Below are 21,647 nucleotides of genomic sequence, written 5' to 3' on the forward strand. Positions count from 1 at the left end.
TGACTACTCAATACAAATGGAAAAATTTTAAGTATGTATAAAATGTGTTAACAAAATTTTCACTCTTGAAGGATATTCATTCATTCCTTAAACTTATCTTAATCCATCATCAAAAATTATGAACTCTACCCCTATAAATATTTGGTAGGAATTATTTAACTATATTACACAGATTGTAATGTGTCCCTCCTGCAGCTGTTGGCCAACACTGACAAAAGTAATACAAGACTTCTGCAGATCCTGAAGGATATTGTGTCACCCACAGTGCAGATACGCAGGTGTGGGGGAAGGAAGAAAGAAGGATCCGCAGTGAGGAGGAGTGGGATTGCAATGTGGGCTCAGAGGCATTGACTGAACACCCAGGGAGCTACGAACCTTGGGGGCCAGTCAGAGCTGTCTCAGACGGGGTGACTGGCTCCGTCTTTATGCTCCCGCTGATCACTCACTGACACAGACTGTCCCTAAGAAGAGCATGCGAGCTTGAATGAATCGACTCCTATCATCTGTCGACTCACTAGAGTAAGACAACATCTGAAGGCTATGAGCTGACACCAGTGCAAGAACTGGAAGAACGGATCCATCAGTTAGTCCTCTAGGTGTCTTTGTGTGTCAAATCACAGATTGCACTATTGTGTCTCGTTATTTATTTGTGATTTCCAGGATTTGACTGCACTTCTCTCTTTGGAGAAATTTTAAGTGGAAGGTTAATGGGACAACCTGTTGAATACATAGTCATTGGACATTTTACCAGGAAGTGTGACTTAAAATTGTGTTACTGTGTCTGTTACTTTTGATCACTTACTGTCATAATGAGATAAAAAAAAGTACCAAGTGATACCTGCATGGGTCACCTGGGCACCCAACATATCCCTTCCTTCCTTCTTTGTTTAACAGTAGTCAGAACACTTCTCAAGGGCAAGGCCAGGCACTCCACAAGAATGGTGACCCTTTGTTGCCTCCTGCTTCATTATCACGAGGAGTTCAATGTCCCTGGGGAAAGGGACATTGAGCTCACAATACATTATAGGATATAATGAGGGAGATAGAGCTCACAATACATTAGGACTATTGTTGATCTCCCTGGTGAGAGTGGTCACTCTTTGGAAGGACAGCCGCTCACCATCATAACTCAAAGATGGAGGGGATAGAAAGTGCAGGTCTCTCACGAGGTACCAAAGAAAAAAGTGTAAATGTTACTATACCTAGTTCCAGTCCTTGGTAACCAGACATCTATTCTACCAAATTAGGTGCACAGAATCCCATAATGCTCATTTGTTAGAGTAGATATTGTGTCCAAGAAGAGGACATCACAGGGCCCTCTCAGGGCATCACATTTGAATAACCTCCACTTTCCCCCCCCAGGCTGCTCCAGTGCACACTCAGACTGGGAAACAGGGAGCAGTGCGTCCACACCACAGGGCGACGCATGGTCACGTGTCCACTGCTTTTCTGAGGTACCTCCACACTGCTTTCCACAGCGGCAGCCCCAGTGGACCTTCCCACCAGCAGTGTCACAGGGCTCCCCTTCTCCACATCCTCACCGACACTTGTTATTTCTCATCACTTGGATGGTGGCCATTCTGCCTGCTGTGGGAGGTGATGTCTCACTGTGGTTTTGATTTGCATTCCCTTGAGGATGAGTGATGTAAAGCATCTTTTTCTATGTTGACAGATAGAACTACATTAGCTGAGGTGTGGATTGAGTACTGTATGTAACTGTCAAATAGCTATGTTGTGATTTACTTGAAACAAATAAAATATTTTGTCAACTATTCTTCAATAGAATAAAAACAAAAAAGTGTATTCTTCTCAAAGATTTCCAAGAAAGTTGAAAAGGTTGGAACACTTCTAAATTCATTTTGGAGGCCAGCATGATGATGGTAAAAAATCCAGACAAAGCTGAAATGACACAAAATCTAACACTCTTTAGGATGGCTGCTATCAAATACACTTAAAATGAAAGGTATTAATGAGGATGTGGAAAAATTGGAACTTTGTGCACAATTGTGGGAATATAAAAAGGTACATCTGCTTTGGACAGGAGTCCGGGAATTCCTTCAGAGTTAAGCACAGATCTACGATACGTTCCTGCATTCCACTTCTGGATAAATTCCCTAGAATATTGGAGGCAGTGTCTTGAAGCAATATTTCTGCAAACATGTTCATAACAGCATTATGCACAATATCTGAGAAATGGATGCAACACAAGTGTCCATTGATGGATAAATGGATAAGAAAGATGTTGAATATACATGTGATGAAGTACTAGTTGGCCTGAAAATGAAGGAGATTCTGTAAACAATGTTGCAATAAATTAAAAAAATGTAGCAATATATTATTTAATATGCTGAAGTGTGGATGGACTTTGAGGATAATATGCTAATTGGCATGAGCCAGTCATAATACAAAACCTATATGATTTCAATTAATGAGTTACTTTGAGTGTTCATAGTCATAAAAACAGAAATTATAATGGCTATTGCCAGGGAATAGGGAAAAGAAAATAGAAGAGAAAATTATTGGGTGATGGGTTCTTTTGAAGATGAAAGTTCTGCTGAGGGCCGGGATGGATGGCCTCACATATGAATGCATGTCTTACCTTCGAACTGCGCACTTAAAGATCGTTGACATGATATAGCTCATGTGTATTTACCACAATGAAATTGAAAGTGGAAAAATTACGCACATAATGTTGCATAGGTGGTAAGTGAATGAGTGAAGAAAGTACAAACAATCATGTTATGAGGAGCGATAAAGACAATGATACGGAGCAGACACCCTCCGTGTAAATCTCCACCGCAGCACTAATTACCGGTGCTCTCTTGGATACACTAATTATTCTCACAACTTCAGTCTATAGCTGTGAATGATAAGAAAAATAATAATGTGAAAAATAATAATGTCCAAATAATTTTTGGAGATTTCCTCCTCCCCCAGCAGTCCATATATATATATGAATATATATATATATATCTCAAATATATATAGTACATGTTTTGTAGAATGAAAAGGCAACATGTAAACAAGCTCATACATTTCAGATAAGAATTTATTAACAGTGGTCATTCTTGAGATTAATTTAAATATTGGTGAATATTTTATATTTAATAATATTAATAACATTACATTTAATAACAATAGATTTTTTGAAGGCATGAAGGAGAAACACTAATTAGTACAACTGAAATATTTATTACATTGTTTAGCCCTGTTTACTGCATACTTCTGCAAAGTCCCAAGGGGATTTATCAGCGCACGTACACACACACACACACACACACACACACACACACACACTGGATCAGCTCCTCTGACAGGCATCATAAAACAAAGGTTGATGCCATCTTCCTTCTTACACACTTAATCCAGCCACACTCTATTATTTGCGCAGGTGGTTGAGGTAAAAAAAATCATCAGATTGTGGGTTCAACCAGACAGGCAGACAGAACTAGAGGAGCGAATGGGTAATTATTATTCTTGACTTATTCTTCTGCCCATTCTATTGATTCTTGACACTATTTCCTCAATTATTTTGCAACCATCTATTTTTATTGAGAAAAGTAAATACACTTTTCCTGTTGAAACGTTGTATGTCATTTATAAACTCTAACATGTGGAAATAAATGTCAGTTTCCAAATGCTGATGGAATAAAACAATATATATGATTTCTATGTTACTGGATGATGTGTTCATCTTCATGAGACTGAAATTTTGCAGAGGAAGAGTGACTTAATTTAACTGAGGGGGACTATTTCTGGTAATTACAGCCTTGGAACAAAGTCTTAGTCATATTTGTGTTTTCCTGTTGAAATTACCAATGGGTGACCTAAACCCAAATTACAGACTGTGGAGTGAGGCCTGCGTACCCAGCAGAGATGAGGCTGGTACAGACTGTGGGTCCCGCTCCTGTGAGGCAGTGTCCTTAGCGTAGTCAGGGATGTTAGGCACTTACCATGAAAACTTCAGTTTTAAAGATCTGTAATATGATAAAAATAAGTCTGTCCTAGACTGTTGGGGAAGATTATATGTGGTGCAGCATTAAAAATTTGCTGGGATGCTTTAAATCAAGACAATCAAGGCTCATTATTCTACCGCCGCCGTCAATGATTCTGCAAGTTAAACACACACTGAGCTGCCCACCTCAGTCTCCAGCACTTGGGCAGGGAAGTCAGGACAAGCCGGGAGGCGGTTTCCTCGCAGGCACAGACAGCAGGTCCTCTTGTCGGGAGTGCTTGGTGGGCTGTTCAGTGGGGCTCCAGCACAGTCACGCCCGCTTATCAAAGTGCATCAGCAGTTTTCCCAGGACCTTCCGGCACCTCCTGCGTTGCCTCCATTCACTCGGAAAACAGCTCCCAGGCCCTCAGTGCTCTGGCCGCTGTGTGGGTCCTGCTTCACTTTGACAGCAAATAGGAGCTGGGTGGGCAGGGGTGTCTGGAGTGTGCTGGACAGCTTTTGAATATTGCATAGAGCTCAGCTCCATCCACCAGTGAGGGTGAAACTTGATAAAAAAATTATTGTTTCATTGTGTTCCAGACTAGTTGGATACATACAGGAAGGCATGTTATCTAATCTTACAGCACGCCAGAACGTGGGACTGTAATAACCTGAAGATCATAATTAAACTTTGTGATGATTACAAGAATATACAATGTATTTGATATGTGTAATTTCCTCCTGAAATATCCCAAATTACATGCCCTTCTAAACTCTTTGCAGAAAAACAAGCCAATTCCTTCATTTTACCTTCCTGTTTGTAAAAGTCTTTAAAATTTAACCTTCAACATGTCAGAAAATGAAGAGGTAGAAAGGTCTAATTTCTGGAAGAGATTCTGTGGATGAAGCTATTACCGGTTGTCTTCAGAAAGGTCAGATATTTTGTTTCATTGGTCATTTTTGTTTTATTTTATCTATTTGAAAATTCTACTTTAAATAACATTGATGTAACAATTGTTACTGTGTAGAGACCCTAACCTCCTTATGTTTAATGAAGTTTGATTTTACTTTGATTCATATTCCGTGTCTAGCACAGACACAGGCGAGAGCAGCAGATCCATCTGATTCTATGTATTGTTCAGTGCCTCTGTTTTCTTATTTATTTTCTGTCTGGTTGGTGTGTCTCTTGAAGCGAGTAATATGTTAAAGTCTTCTAAAATGAATGTGTTGGAAACTATTTCCCCCTTTAATTCTGTTCATATTTGTTTTACATATTTAAATGCTCCTGTGTTGCGTGCATAGATATTTATAATGGTTATATGCTCTAGTTGGACGGTCCCCTTCATCATTGCGGAATGTCCGTCTTTGTCCCCCGTTACTTTGTTTTGAAGTCTATTGTGCTGGATACAAGTACAGCTACTCCTGAGTTTTTCTCCTTATCACTTGCATGAATTACCTTTATTCCATCCTTTCATTGTTAGTCTGTGTGTGTCTTTGGGCCTGAGATGAGTCTCATGTAGGAAGCACATAGATAGATGAGTCTGTTTATTTATTCATTCTTCCCTCTATGTTTTCCGATGGGTGCATTAAGTCCATTCACATTGAAGGTAATTATTGATAGGAATGTTGTTATTGAAATTTTATTCATTGTTTTCTGGTTGTTTTAATAGTCTCTATTACTTTCTTCCTCTCTTATACTCACGTTATTTGATAATTTTCTTCAGTGTTGTTTTGGATTTCTCTTTTATAATCTTTTTGTGAGTCTATTATGGGTTTTTGTGGTTACTATAAGGTTCAAGGATATCTCCCTGACTATAGAACAGTCCATATTAAGCTGATGATTGGTTTACTTAAGTACGTTTTTCTTCTTTCTCCTCCACACTTTATGTATTAGATGTCATAATCTGCACTTTTGGTGTATCCCTTGACTAAGTTTGTGTATACTTGGTTTTACTACTTTTGTTTGTTTTAATTTGATACTTACTTGGTAAGAACTTTGCAGTACTTTGTTCGGTACATTTACTTTAGGTTTATTTTCCTTTTGAAAACTATTTAGCCTTAGAAACCTTTCCATCTCCTGTAGTCTCTTCAATGTTTCCTGTTATGCTGATTGAATGGTCATAAATTCCTCGAGTCATCATTTATCCGGGAATTGTTTACTCTCATTTCATATTTGAGTGAGAAACTTGCTGTTAGAGGATTCTTGGTGAAGGTCCTTCAGGTTCAGTACATCAAGCATATCATGCCCATGGCTTCTGCCTGTACGGTTCTGCTGAGTAGTCTGCTGACAGCCCGATGGGGTTTCCCTCATAACTAATATTTTTAATTCTCTGGTTGAATTCAGTACTCTCTCCTTATAGTTAAACTTTGTTATGCTTCCTGGTGTGCAGGGTAATGGCTTCATGAATAAGGCATCCTTGGTGCACAGCAGCTGAAGACAGTTTACTCTCAGTGCCCGGTTCTCCTTTAAGGTGGAGCCCTAGGGTGCAGCTGGTGGGCAATGGGCAGGGCTGCCTTTCTGCCTGTCTGCCAGGAGTGGTTGGTCTGTGTCAGCAGAGGAGCCCGCAGGCCTCTGGGCCCTTTGGGTGCCTTGAGGCACTTCTGCTGGGATGAACTATAGGTAGAGCTGCCCTCTGCCTGCTTGTCAGCAAAGGCAGCTGCTGCTGGGCCAAGATGGCAGGACAGGGCAGGAGTGCAGGGAGCTGCTGTGGGCCTCCTTCCAGTGAGGGAGCTAGAGTACAGGGCTGGTTCATGCACGCGCCCACCATGTGGACGGGGGTGGGGGGGCAGGGGCACCTGGAAGTGTCCTCCCTCTGCCTGAAGGCACCGCAGTCTGCCTGGCTGAGTGGGCTGGGCAGGGCGGGGGCACAAGTAAGGGCTGCCATGTGGCTGAGCTGCAGGAAGGGAGATGGAGCACTCGAAGCCAGTTTCTGGGAATACCCAGCCAGCTGGGCTGAGGTGGGGCTGGGGAGGAACCATCCACCTGCCCTTTATCCTTGGAAAGAGCTCCCTTGACCCATGCTTCTGTGGCACACTGCTCACTGCTGGTAAACTGTTCGATGTGTGGTCTCCGTTTGGATCTCAGTGGGGCCGATGGAGGATGCCTTTCCTCCACAAGTTACAGGATCACGGCTTCCCAGAATGCTGCACATCTCCCTGGGGTACAGCCCTGTCACTCACCAAAGCCCAGTGCTACGTGGACTCATCTGCGTGGAGCATTTATCTGGGCCCGTGTGCTAGACCCCTGAACACTTATCCCCTCTCTGCTCCACTCCTCTCCTCCCCACTTGTGGGCTGGAATGGGGAACGGGTCTGGGTCCCACTCAATCATGGCTCCGTCACTTCACCCTTCTCAGTTTTACGTTCACTTCACCAGGAACAGATGGTCTATTCTGCTGCTTTCGGGTCATTTCAGGGTTAGTAGTATTTGCTGCAGTTGCTTCCTTATTTTGTACAAGGAGGATGTCTCTGCTTTGCCTTCCTCCCCTGCCATCATTTCCACATCTCAGTAAGTTAGTATTTGCTTAATCAGAATCTCTGTAATTTTCTAATACATGTTGATGGATGACAGAATCATGAAGAAACCCCATGACCTAATCTCTGGCAACTCTAGTATAAATTCCAAATATTTTTACCCATGTTTGTGAAATCTTCCCTTTCTTGGATATTTGAAATCATAATGAGCAGTCCCATTTCTACATGTGCATGGAAATCCTTCTATTTAGAACAACTGATATCCACACACAGTCATACACACAAATTCACAAAACATATATGTACTCATTTCAGGTGAAGGTATCCTATGAATGATTATTAAACCCAAATTTCTCTTCATTCATTTACGTGAATCTTCATGGAAAACATTCACTGGGTGGACAATCACACTGCACAGTCTGATTTCATCCTGCTGGGAATCTTCAGTCAATCCAAACACCCAACTCTTCTGGGTGTGGTTATTTTTATAGCTTTCCTGATGGCCTTCATGGGAAACACTGTGCTGATTCTCCTTATACACTCTGATGCCCACCTCCACACCCCCATGTACTTTTTCATCAGCCAGTTGTCTCTCATGGATGTGACCTACATTTCCGTCACTGTGCCCAAGATGCTTGTGGACCAGGTCACGGGTGTGAACACGATCTCAGCCCTCGGATGTGGGATGCAGATGTTCCTCTATTCAACACTTGCTGGTTCAGAATTTTTCATTCTAGCTTCCATGGCCTATGACCGCTATGTAGCCATCTGTCTCCCTCTTCGTTACCCTGTCCTCATGAACCACAGGGTGTGCATTCTCCTTGCATCGGGTGGGTGGTTTTTGGCTTCTGTGGATGGATTCATTTTCACTCCCATCACCATGACCGCCCCCTTCTGCAGATCCCGGGAGGTCCATCATTTCTTCTGTGAGGTCCCTGCTGTGATGAAGCTCTCCTGCTCAGACACCTCCAAGTATGATACACTCATGTACCTCTGCTGCGTCCTCATGCTGCTCATTCCTGTGACCATCATTTCAGGCTCTTACTACTTCATCCTCCTCACCATCCACAGGATGAACTCGGCAGAGGGCCGGAGGAAGGCCTTTGCCACCTGCTCCTCCCACATGACTGTGGTCACCCTCTTCTATGGGGCTGCCTTCTACACTTATGTGCTTCCCAGTTCCTACCACACCCTTGAAAAGGACATGATTGTATCCATCTTTTATACCATAGTCACTCCTGTGCTAAACCCACTAATCTACAGTCTCAGAAACAGGGATGTCATGATGGCTCTGAAGAAAGTTTTGAATGTGGGACCTGCCTCACTATAAAGTAGGAAGTTTCTGTATTTTTTAATTTCTTTAAATATTAGAGTTCTCATATCTTATGATAATGTTATTCCTTAAAATTTCACACCATAATGTCTCATCTCAATTTCTCACCTTTTCATGAATTGTCTTTGTGTCCTTCAAAACTCTTTGATTTGATACACTTTCTCCACTCAAAGTTTATACGCTTTGAACTATTAAAATTAGTACAATTTTAATATTATATTGTTCTAATGTCATAATTAGTAATATCTATCTATAATGGGGATATCATACAATATTGGTGAGAATAAAGTGGTGCGGCTGCTTTGTACATCAGTCTGGCATTTTCTCAAACAATGAAATGTAGAGTGTCTGTACGACCATGCAATTCCAGTACTAAATGACATCCAAGGAAGACCAAACACATGTCCAAATGAAAACTGTTACATAGCAACATTTTTCAGAACCATCAAAATATTAAAAGAATCAATATGTCCATAACCTGATGAATGGACAAATACCATGTAACCATACAATGAAATATTATTTGGTCATGTAAAGCAATGAAGGTCTGATGCTACAACATAACTTTTGAAAGACTTACACTATATAAAATAATCTTGCTACAAAAGTCCCCTCATTATGTTATTCCATTCTTATGAATCCGCCAGAGCACGTAAACTGTGATGGCAGAATGTAAATTATTGTTTGCTTGGAGTTGTGATGGATGAGTTAGTGGGGGGTTGATAGTTAAAGGTCTGAATTTCTTTTGAAGTAAATGAAAATGCTCTAATTAACTAAGGGAACTGTTGCACATAGATATGAATTTGTTAAAATCATTCTCATGCACTTGAAATGAGGGATGTGTGTGTATGACCATTTCTCAATTAATGTGGTATATGGTTATTATAAGTGCATTGCACAGAGTCAAGGAGCTAGTGAAAGTTTTGATCATGTAATAGACATGGTAAATACACAAAGATAAATTTGACCTTTTAGTGAGGCAATTACTACATGTGAGATGAAAAACACATGGATTGGAAAATATATGGGCATTACAAAACTAAATAATAGTAAACATTAAGGCATAATTATTGAAACTATCCAAAATGAAATGGAGAAAACAAAAACTGACAAAAGCATCTTCCAATGTGAGAATATTTCAAATATTTAATATATCTAATTATTATTTCCAATGCATAAAAGTTTGGACATAAAAATGATTTGATGAAATAATGGACAAATAATTTCCATGTTTGATGAAATGATTAATTCAGTACTGCAAGAAGCAACAAAATTTCAAGCACAAGAAACATTCTGAAACAAAAGGATACATCTGATTAATCAACATATAATCACTAATGAAAGAGATTGATCATAGAGAAAAGGGTATAACTAGTAATGAAAGACACATCACAGGAAACAATGCAGACCAGGACAAATTTCAGAAACATGTTTAAAACATTGAATTTAAAAAAATTAATGTAGAATTTATTTCCAGTATAAATTTCCTTCCAATCTGAAGATGAATTGTTCTAAGAGAATGAAGTTGTATATCTCCTCAAACAATGAATATGTTGGAAATCTGATAAAAATCAATTTTTTGGTAGAATTCCAATAGTTCTTCACAAATATACAAAGCAAGAGGAATTCAAATGCAGAAAAAAATGTGTCAGTGATGTAACTGATGCTTTCATATGTTTTTTCACTTCCCCCTAAATGAGAGCACTGACCAAGGCACACACAGAAATGGGAATGTGCACAATGTATAGAACTGGAGGGGATGAAGAACCTGCGCTTAGATGGCCTGCATGCAAACTCACACTTCCTGAGACCCATGACAAGAGCAGCAGTTTGAGAAATGCATAGAGTCTTATGCTAAGGAGACATATTTCCTAACCTTAAAAGAATTGCAGGAGAGGTGGGAGCCTGTTGGATATCTTCCATGGATGAACAGAATTATGGCCATGATTTATTTTATTTAATTCTATTTTACTTGAACAAAATTGGGAAGCACCATTGTGGAATCTCATGTCCTCTGCTAGAGCAGGTTGGTGTATAATCCCCCCTATGCCATAAACATGTCACACCAGCTGACACACACACTGTCCTACACACCACAACTCCACCACCTCCAGCCCAGTGAGTGCCCAGCCCCTGGGCCTCAGTCATGCTCCTGCTGGGTGTGCTTCCTTCCTCACACAGCAGCGACATAAACTGTGGACTCACACGGGGAGGTCCCAGCAGGGCCTGTATTTATTGGTCAGGTGGAACTGTACTTCTGGACCCCATGGATCCTTTCTTATCCAACTCCTTCAAGATGCAAAGAGGTTGCTTATTTGCTTATTACATAGTAAGAACCAGAATTAAGCAAAATAATGAGACAGAAGGATATGTTCCAAGTAAAGAAAAAGACAAAACCTCTGAAGAAGATTTAATGAAGTGTAGTAAGTAATCTATGTGACAAGGAGTTCAGAGTAATGATCATAAATATGTCCACTGAACCAGGGAAAGAATGGATGATCATATTGAGAACTTAAAACAGATATGAAATACCTGTAAACACCAAACAAGTCATGGAGCTGAAGAATATTATAGTTGAACTGAATAATAAATGAGGTCTCAGTGGGAGAAGGGATGAAACAGAAGAACAGATCAGTGATCTGAAAGACAAAACAGTGGAACTTACCCAAGTTACTCACCCAACTTACTCACCCAAATATGACAACACCAAGGTCCCCACACACAATCACAGTCTTATGAAAATGTGAAAAAGTAAAAATTAAAGAGAGGATCTTAGAAGTAGCAAGAAATAAACAACTTGTTATATATAAAGGAAACACCATAAGGCTATCAGCAGACTTTTCATTAAGAATTTTTCAGCACTTAAAGCAGCAGGATGACATATTCAAAGCATGACAGGAGAAGTCCCCCAGCCGACTGTGCTCCACCCAGCACTGCCATCACTCAGAGCAGATGGAGAGATGAGAAGTTTCCAATAAGCAGAACCTCAAGGGCTTCATCACCAGATGAACTAAACCAGACTTACAAGAATCATGAAAAGGACTTCTATAAGCTGAAATGGAATGGCATTCTTTAATGACAAGAAAACATGTGAAAATAAAATCATCACTGGAAAAGTTATATAAAAAGAGAGCAAAAGACAGGATTACAGATGGCAGTGTGAGAAGTGAGACAGAAACCTCCTCCCAAAATGACACATAATATGAAAATATAGAAAATACATCAAATCCTGAAAGAGCAACAGGGAGGAAGGCTGCAGCAGACTGTCTACATCTGGGGAAACCAGCAGACCTCAAGGAAAAGGGTAATGTCCCAAAGCTGTGATCTGGAGGGACCCAAGCCCTTCCCCCATCCCAGCTCACCAGCAGAAGGAAGAGAAATGAATGGGGAGAGGGTGGAGGCCTAGGACTGCTGAACACCCAGCCCTGGAGATCTGCTCTGGGTGCACAAACCTACATTACATGGTGTCCTGGAGATTAGTGGGGTTGGAAAGCTAAGACACGCAGAATACTTGGAAAGATTGAGATTCCAGCCACTTGTGGAAAACAGGGATACACATCTGGCTACTCTGGGAAAAAAGAAAGGCAGGCAGTCTGAGAGACTTCCTAACAGTGAGAGGGCTGCTAAAGGGGCAAGGATTTCACAAAGCTTGCTGCTCAGGAGAAAGGACAGGTAGACAAAATTGTCCTGGCACACTCTGTCCAGCAGGTTGGGAACTTTCAGGAGCTTCAGGTGTCCTAACCCCTGGCTGGCTGCACAGCCCCGAGGCCCCACACCATGATACTCATTCTGCTGCACCTTCATCCCATGTGGCACCAGCTTACAAAGCAGCTATCCCCAGCATTTCACCAAGCCAATCAGAGGGCAGCCCTGCCTATGGCAGCTACAAGTGCAAAGCATAGAGGCCTCTCCCTGTGTGCTCTGCCCACTGGACCTGGCAGTGGTGAGAGGCACTGCAGCCAGGAAGCAGGAAGACCTCTTTCCTCCCAACAGGCACCAGGACCATTCCCCTGTTATCCCCACCATTGCTTCAGGGGCTGAGAAGCTCCAGAGAGTAGAGCTTCTGGGCACTAGAGGGCACCACCTACAAATATGAAACATCAAAGGAACCCTGATTCAACCCCAAATCCCACAAACACCGGAGACTGCCAAGTGAAACTGAACTAAACAATCTTCCTGAAAGAAATTTCAAAATAAAAATCACAAACTTGCTCATGGAGCTACAGAAAAATATTCAAGAACTCAGGGACAAATTTAGGAAATGAGATACAAATGTTCAAGAACACAGTATCTGCAATGAAACATACAATGGAGGGATTTAACAGCAGATTAGATGAAGTAGAGGAGACAGTAAATGAAATAGAAATTTGAGAACAGGAATACAAAGAAGCTGAGGCACAGAGAGAAAAAGGATATTTAGGAATGAAAGAATATTGAGAGAACTGTGTGACCAATCCAATAGGAACAATATTCTCATTATAGGGATACCATAAGAAGAAGAGAGAGAAAAAGGGATAGGAACTGTCTTTGAGGAGGTAACTGTTGAAAACTTCCCCAACCGGGGGAAGGAGTCTCTAAGGCCATGGAGGTACACTGATATCCCAACACAAGGAACCCAAGGAAGATAACACCAAGACATATAATAATTAAAATGGCAAAGATCAAGGATAAGGACAGAGTATTAAAAGCAGCCAGAGAGAGAAAGAGGTCACATACAAAGGAAAACCCATTAGGCTATCATCAGATTTCTCAAAAGAAACCTTACAGGTCTGAAGAGAGTGACATGATGTATTTAATGCAATGAAGCAGAAGGGCCTCAAACCAAGAACACTCTACTGAGCAACATTATCATTTAAATTTGAAGGAGGGATTAAACAATTTCCAGATAAGCAAAAGCTGAGAGAATTTACCTCCCACAGACAGTGTATTTTAGAGGGACTGAAATAGATGGAAGTGTTCCTAAGGCTAAATAGCTATCACCAAAAGAAATAAAACTACAGTAAAGAAAGTAGGCCAATTAATTACTAAGCAGATGCTAAGTCAAATCAACCACCCCAAAGTCAGTCAAGAGATACACAATGAGTACAGAATATCTGCAAAGTATAGCCAGTATTAAATGAGTAGATCAAGGTTAAACAGAGGTGGGTGGGGGTAAGAATTTCATCAAAGATGTAGAATGAGCCAATGGCACCATCAAAGGGATGCTCTGTGCAGCGTTGGTCCTGAGGGGAAGCAGGAGGAGCAGTGGTTTGCAGGACCCGTGGCAGCTGAAGCTGTAAGGGGGGATGACCATTGGTGACACCTGGTCCCCAGGTGGAGGAACTCAGCCAACTGTGGAAGAGATGGTGCTGAGGGAGTAAACACCCAGACCTCAGTCTGCTCCTGCCCTCCAGTCCCCTGCTGGGGTCTCTCACTGGCCAAACCATCCAGAAGGCAGAGGGACAAGTCGCCCCCTCTGGCCACAGAGCAGCCGTGGAGGACCAGACGTGTGTGAGGGGGAGAACAGAGACTCTGTAGCACAGTCAGAATGTGAACAGCTGGAGCTCTTCCTTCTCAGATGGTGGGTCTAAATTAGTATTGCAAAGCATGAAAGTTAACAATTTGTATAAAAATTTAAAAAGTAATTGATCTTTTGAGTCTGTAATACCCCACTTGGAATCTGTCCTACAAAAGTAATCATATATGTAAGAAAAGACGTTTGCATAAAAAACTCATTATTTGAGCAATATTTATCAAGATAATACAATAGCACCATTAAGTTGTTAATGGGGAATTTGATTTATTTATTTAATAATATCAACCTATTTATTTATTGTTCTCATTTAATTATATATGACATGACATAAAATCTTATATTAGCTCTATGTGTACAAAACAGTGACTTGAAGATTATGAAATGCTCACCACTATAGGTTCAGTTACCATGTCACCTATACAGTTAATAAAATATTATGGACTGTATTCCCTATCATGTATTTTTGTTACCATGACTTATTTATTTTATAAGTAGAAGCTTGTGCCTCTTTACCCCATCTATCTATTTCACCAAAACCCCTACCTGCTCCCTTCTGGCAACCAGCAGCTTGTTCTCTGTATTTATGAATTGATTTTTGTTTATGTGCTCACTTTATTCTATTTTCCAGATTCCACATATAAGTGAAATCAAATGATATTTGCCTTTTTCTGTTAGCATTCTTAACTTTCATGTGACATACCATTTTGTTCTATACGTATTGGCGTAAGTGGCAAGATTTCATTATATCTTATGGCTGATTAATATTCCATTATTTATATATATACCATATCCATCTTATTAGTAGGTGTTATACATTGATGAACACAGGTATCTTCTCTATATCTTGGCTATTGCTTGTAATTATGTAATAAATGTAGGAGTGAATGCATACTTTCAAATAAGTGTTTTCATTTGCTGTACATAAATACTCAGCTGTGGAATTACTTGATCATATGGATTGTTATTTTCAGTTGTTTGAGGAAATTCCATACCCTTCCACATAGTGGCTGCACAAATTTATATTCTCAGCAACACCTCATGAGGGTTCTTTTAATCCACATCCTCACCAGCACCTGTTATTCTCATTTAGACTGGTGTGATGTGATTTCTAATTGACTTATTGATTTCCGTCACCTTATGATTAGTTATGTTGAGCATTCTTTCATGTGTTTTGGTCATCCCTATGTCTTTGGGAAAATGCCTATTTGAATATTCTACTCATATTTAATTGAATTGTTTCCTTTTCATGTAGAATTGTGTAGGTTCTTTATATGTATTGGATATTTACCTTATCACACATAAAATTTACAAATATATTCTCCCATTCTGTAGGCTGTCTTCTCATTTAGTTTATGCTATCCTTCACTGTTAAAGTTTTTAGTTTGATGTAGTCTAAATTATATTTTTGCTTTTTTCCTGTTGTACTAGGGAAACATATCCAGGAAAAAAATTCTAAGGCTGATGCACAAGAGCTACTGCCTGTGTCATATTTTTATTTTATTGAAATGTAGTTGATATAAAATATTATATTGGCTTCAAATGTACAACATAGTGGCTTGACAATTATATATACATAGTACTCACCCCAATAACTGTAGTTAACTTTTGTCACTATAAAAGATTATAACATTGCTTGCTATGTTCCCTGTATTATCCTTCTATTCCTTTGACTAATTTGTTCTTGTAATTCAAAGTTTGTACCTCTTTATGTCCTTCACCTTATGCACACCCATAATTTCCATTTTTTGAAGAATATGGTAGTGCACAACATTTTGTTTAATTTTGTTCATTATTTTCCCTATATTTCGTGTGTTGTAAGTAGAACCATGAAAGATCTGTATCATTACGGTCAGCCAAGGTGAGAAGTGATACATGTGCTTTTCAATTACTTAGATTAGAAGAATGCATATTTTATTAGTTCTGTTTTACTGTGACAAAAATATTGGAAATAGGTCCACATTGTCTCCCAACACTACAGATCCATAGTTTACAGTCATCAGCTAATCATGGTCAGTGTGCAACCATGTCTGTGGCTTTCTGAAGCAGGTCCAAGGCCCCACACACTCCAAATAACCTTCCCCACAAGGCCTTCCTGGTGCTCAGCGTGTCCAGGTGCACATAGATCAGCACCGTTCAGCTCCCCATCCAGACTCACCTGCTCCCCTGACCTCCCGTTTTCAGGTCACCATTTGACCGCCATCAACTTAACATCACTAAAGTGCTGGTCTTACCAATACTGTTTGTAAAATTCTACATCACAGAAGGCTAAGAAATGAGTCTATAGCATGCAGCATGGAAGGAAGGACCACTGGAACATTTCCCTCTCCTGCCTGGATAACTGTATGACTGCTGCTCATGCTTTTCTGGGGTATCTTGTCTCTGAGCAAGTTCCCCATGATCCAGCCTCCTACTCTCCACTAAGGTAACATCTAGTCACCGTTTAACACTGAGATTTTTGGACATTAATTTGACATAAGAAATATATATATTGAGTAATTGATTCAATAAATGAATTTCACTATTTGCCTTCTACCTTTGTCTACAAATTATATACTTCAAAACTTAACTCTGATGTCGCCTCAGAGAAGGAACCTTCACCAATTCATATTCCAACTATTTTCTTATAGTTTTCCCATAGCCCTAAAGCATCTACTTGTTGGGGAATATTAATTACCACCTGATGCCTTTGTTGGAAAATGTGGGATGAAGTAGACAAAATAAAAGCATGCAGGCAACTGTGTCAGTAATACTGGGGCACTTTGAAAGGAGCATTTTTAGAAGATAGTATATCATATACACTGCCACCAAACAGAATGCTGATACAAGAATTGGAAACAATGAAAACTCAAACAAAGGAGGGAGGATTGAAATCTTAACCAATTATATGGAACAATTTTACATTTATATTAAAGTAGCATGGGTATGAGTGGTGCAAATGATCACCACATTCTCATTACCAAGACTCTCCAGTTAATAACATTCTACCATTTTTGCTTTATCATTTCTCTGTCTTTCATTCCCCTCTCTATCATTTAAATCAATTTAACAGTTTCTCATATTTTCCCACTAAGTGTTTTTGCGAGAATATGGATATTCTTCTACAGACAGTGTAGTTATTAACTCAGTAAATGTAACACAAATAAGGATTGTATAATTCATTTTGAATAGAGAAGGGTCAGAAATTGAAGAGTTTTCTACTACATGGAAACAATTTTTAAAAGAGATGTGAAAATTCTAAAAGTCTAAATAATAATTGTGCTATAAGTTTCTAAACTTATGATGTGTAGAGAGAATACTAAGCACATTAATATCAAGGTTTCCTACTTTATGGTTTCTTGAAAATGGGTCCCACATTCAACATCTTCTTCAGAGCCCCCATAACATCCTTATTCCTTAGACTATAGATCAAAGGGTTTAGCACAGGAGTGAGTATGGTGTAAAAGACAGACACCGCCATGTCCTTCTCAGGGGTGTGGGAGGAGCTGGGGAGCATGTAGGTGTAGACAGCAGCCCCATAGAAGAGGGTGACCACAGTCATGTGGGAGGAGCAGGTGGCAAAGGCCTTCCTCCGGCCCTCTGCTGAGTTCATCCTGTGGATGGTGAGGAGGATGAAACCATAGGAGCCTGAAATGATGGTCACAGGGATGAGCAGCATGAGGACACAGCAGAGGTACATGAGTGTCTCATACATGGAGGTATCTGAGCAGGAGAGCTTCATCACAGCAGGGACCTCACAGAAGAAATGATGGATCTCCCGGGACCCACAGAAGGGGAAGGTCATGGTGATTGGGGTGAGCATGAAGCCATCTACTAATCCCAAGAACCAGCAGCCAGACACTAAGAGGAGACACACCCTGTGGTTCATGAGGACAGGGTAACGGAGAGGATGGCAGATGGCTGCATAGCGGTCATAGGCCATGGCAGCCAGGAGGAAACATTCTGATCCTGCCAGTGTCACATAGAGGAACATCTGCATCCCACATCCAGGGACTGAGATCGTGTTCACACCCGTGACCCGGTCCATGAGCATCTTGGGCACAATGACGGAAATGTATGTCACGTCCATGAGAGATAACTGGCTGATGAAAAAGTACATGGGGGTGTGGAGGCGGGCCTCAGAGCGTATCAGAAGGATCATGATGGTGTTTCCAGACAAGGCCATCAGGAAAACCACAAAAATGACCACACAAAGGAGAGCTGGGTGTTTGGATTGACTGAAGATTCCCAGCAGGATGAACTCTGACCTTCCTGAGTGGTTGGCCTTCCAGGTGGTGTCCTCCATGATTACACCTGGCCCCTCAAGGAGAGAAGTAATGGATCACTCATGAGATGTCACCTGCTAAATGACTCTTTAGTGTGTGAGCATGTGTGTGTGTGTGTGTGTGTGTGTGTGTGTGTGTGCGCGCGCGCGCGTGTGCGCGTGCCATCAACCCAGTTATGCTAAGTGGAGGAAACCCTATGGTTCTAGAGACTGATACATTACACGTTAACTGTTATTCTATGAATATGCCAGAAGATTAATAATGCACAACTGTGAGACAAAATAACTAGTCACTTGTGAAGTTGTTAAAGTTCATAGTCATGAGATGACCTCATGGTATATCCATTTATCCAGTAGGGAAATTTGCATAGTCACAGGTCTATGCAAACACAAAAAGTGAATTATTAAAAAAGGGATATCACAGTCTTCTAAAATTTTCATTATAAGAGCTCAGAATTTCATTAACATCTCAGGTGTAAAGAAGGAATTCGGATCTCAAAAATTCTTGAAGTTGTATTCCATATAAAAAAGATTTTATATTTCACCATATATGCAAATACTGAGTCATGACATTGTACACCTGAAACTAGTATAATGTTATATGATAATTACACCTTAATATATAAAAGGACTTAAAAATTAGCTGAATCACAGTGTTAGATAATCCATATGAACGTTTGAACCCATTGTGCCCATGAGACTGGGTCACACGTTGAAGCAGTGAAGTTGGGTGGGTTGAGCTGTATATTCAGAAGTAGCCTGTGGGCCTCACCAAGGAACCCTTTGGACATCCTAGGGGCAACGTTCGGAGCCCGAACTCTGAAGCCGTACTGCAGCTATGGGTCCAGCTTATTTTGCACCCCTATTTCCCTGTCCACTCTACTTAAAATGAGGGCAAGCACAATGATCTCAGGCATGGTTAGGAATAAATGAGCTAAAATTATGCAAGTGCTTAGATAATGACCAGTTACAGTGAATACACATATATATCACTATTTTAAATAATTAATATATAGAGAGAGAATTGCACAGAATATATGTAAGCGAGGGCTCTTGCTCTTATTGTCTGGTGATATAAGATGCACCGTTAGGTCAGTTCACCACTTTTATTAAATATATATTCTTAGATAATTTGTATTTCATAATTTCTGTATTCCTAAAGGATTTATGCATGAATTTGTCTATGTATTTATACTTATACATACTTACAGGTGTATATAAACATAGATAATTTTTATAATTATAAAAACTTTAAATTAATAAACACAAGTATATAAATATAAATGAATATGCACATATAATATATCTCTAATTTTAGTCCTGGTTAAGCAGAACTTTATGCTGATATCCATTTTTTTTCTATGTAGTACATGTTTTTCTATGTTGCAATTCATCATCCTAAAACTACCATTTGCTGTAAATATCAAAGGACAAGGAATAGGGTTTAGAGGGTCATTGGTATTTATCAGACAAGCTTTCATTTTTCCAAATGTTATCTTTTTTAATGTGCACAGAAGATAATTTTCATGAAAACTGAGATGCAAAGAGGAAATTGGAATAACACGAGAGATTCCTGACTCCAATTCCTGGTGGGCCCCTCTGTCTTGCTGCTTACGGGCAGCTTCTGAGTCGCCTGAAGATGAATCAAAGGCAAAATAAAATTCATGACACTTAGGGAGGTCACAGGTCTATGCAATCAGTCTATTTAGGAACAAATGTTATATAAATATGATTTAAAGTAGAATGTTTAAATAACTACAATATAAATAAAATGAATGATAGATGCAAAAGATCTTTCTTAAGGAAGTAAGTGATAGTTTATCTGTATTTTTTCATGAAGATTAGATCTCTGCAGATTTTCTGTTTCTGACTAGTTAAAATGCAGTGAAGGGGGAAATATGGGCTCCTTTTTCTGGAGAGTTGAGAGGTGGTTATATTTCAGAGATATATCACAACGATATTTTACATGTCAAATATATTTTATACTATTGCATTCATTCCAAATGTTAATTACTATAATCAATTTGTTAATAAATTGAATTTATTTGGGGTGCTAAAGCAGCAGACAACACTGACAGTGACTTCAATTTCTTAATGTAAATATCCAAGAAATACGGGCATATTGTATTAGAAAATTAACTGTTCAAAGAGCACCCTCACTGGCATAAGGATTCTGAGCTCTGTGAAAAAGTGAAAAACAGTCTGGGTAATTGCAAAACAGACCTGTTTGCCAGTCTATACTTGTGGTCAAAGTAAACATGGGTAGCAGAGGGAGCAGTCGTGTGACACCTTCAGCTGTTTGCTGAGCGAGTGGAGGGAGACTGGAAGGGAATTTGAGGTCACTGGGCAAATCTCTGCTGCACCTCAGTAAATGGGGATCAGCATCCCTAGACCACAGCAAGCAGCCCGCCTGGGATACAGACAGACAGGGAGCCGTGTCTGCACCACCCTCAGCAGCGGCCCCCACCCCATGCAGACTTAACTCTAACGTAATTCCCTGAATTTCATGGAAGCAGTTTAGTGCATCTTTAACTTGAGGTCATGGATAGTGTCTGTGGCCTGTGCCAAACCTTTATTTGAAGCTGACTGGCATTCCAGGAATTGTCCTAATGTTCACCACATTCCATCCTTCCCAGGAGCCTATGAGGCACCTACTCATCTTACTTTGTCCTTTTACATGGTGAAAGCTTCAGGTTCTCAGAGTATCTGCCTAATGCCACAAACCAAGCAGAGTGAGAACTCATCTCAGCCCCTGATTCAGCCCCGCAGGCTGTGCCTCTGCCTCAGGTCTCTTGACAACAGGGCCTTCCCTCCATGGGGGACGACCTGGTGTTGGACGCCCATGTCAGCTTTCCCGGGGAACTATAAATAAGATGAAGACACTTGTTTCTAGTATTTTACAAACTTCAGGAATCATCCCCACACTCAGTGAAATAGTAGCTCTTTCTCTGTAAATTTCAATCTCAAGAAAAGAAAATGCATCATCCAGTAAATGGGATTGAATGCATATATTCCTTTTCCCACAAATAGTTGCAAAACAAAGACACGTGTCCTAGTATATTGCAGTAAGTACATGCAATATAGAGAGATTCATAAGAGAAAGCATACATGCTTTCCTTCTTAAATACAG

At 40.2% G+C, this 21,647-nt stretch overlaps 2 protein-coding genes across 2 annotated transcripts; one reads left to right on the forward strand and one right to left on the reverse strand.

Moving 5' to 3' along the window:
* Positions 1-7,787: 7,787 nt before the first annotated feature.
* On the forward strand, positions 7,788-8,738 carry LOC108397592 (olfactory receptor 2T29-like). The gene has a single exon (XM_037008848.2). It carries the CDS (start codon positions 7,788-7,790, stop codon positions 8,736-8,738), a length of 951 nt encoding a protein of 316 aa, XP_036864743.2.
* An 8,843-nt stretch (positions 8,739-17,581) lies between these two features.
* LOC108391929 (olfactory receptor 2T29-like) lies at positions 17,582-18,538 on the reverse strand. The gene has a single exon (XM_037008835.1). It carries the CDS (start codon positions 18,536-18,538, stop codon positions 17,582-17,584), a length of 957 nt encoding a protein of 318 aa, XP_036864730.1.
* Between the last annotated feature and the right edge of the window lie 3,109 nt (positions 18,539-21,647).

Source organism: Manis javanica, chromosome 14, assembly GCF_040802235.1.
Source record: "Manis javanica isolate MJ-LG chromosome 14, MJ_LKY, whole genome shotgun sequence".
In the NCBI taxonomy this organism is placed as follows: domain Eukaryota; kingdom Metazoa; phylum Chordata; class Mammalia; order Pholidota; family Manidae; genus Manis; species Manis javanica.

Bases quoted from the DNA above. Each gene is read 5' to 3' on its own strand.
- LOC108391929 (XM_037008835.1), bottom strand. From the start codon at position 18,538: ATGGAGGACACCACCTGGAAGGCCAACCACTCAGGAAGGTCAGAGTTC.
- LOC108397592 (XM_037008848.2), top strand. From the start codon at position 7,788: ATGGAAAACATTCACTGGGTGGACAATCACACTGCACAGTCTGATTTC.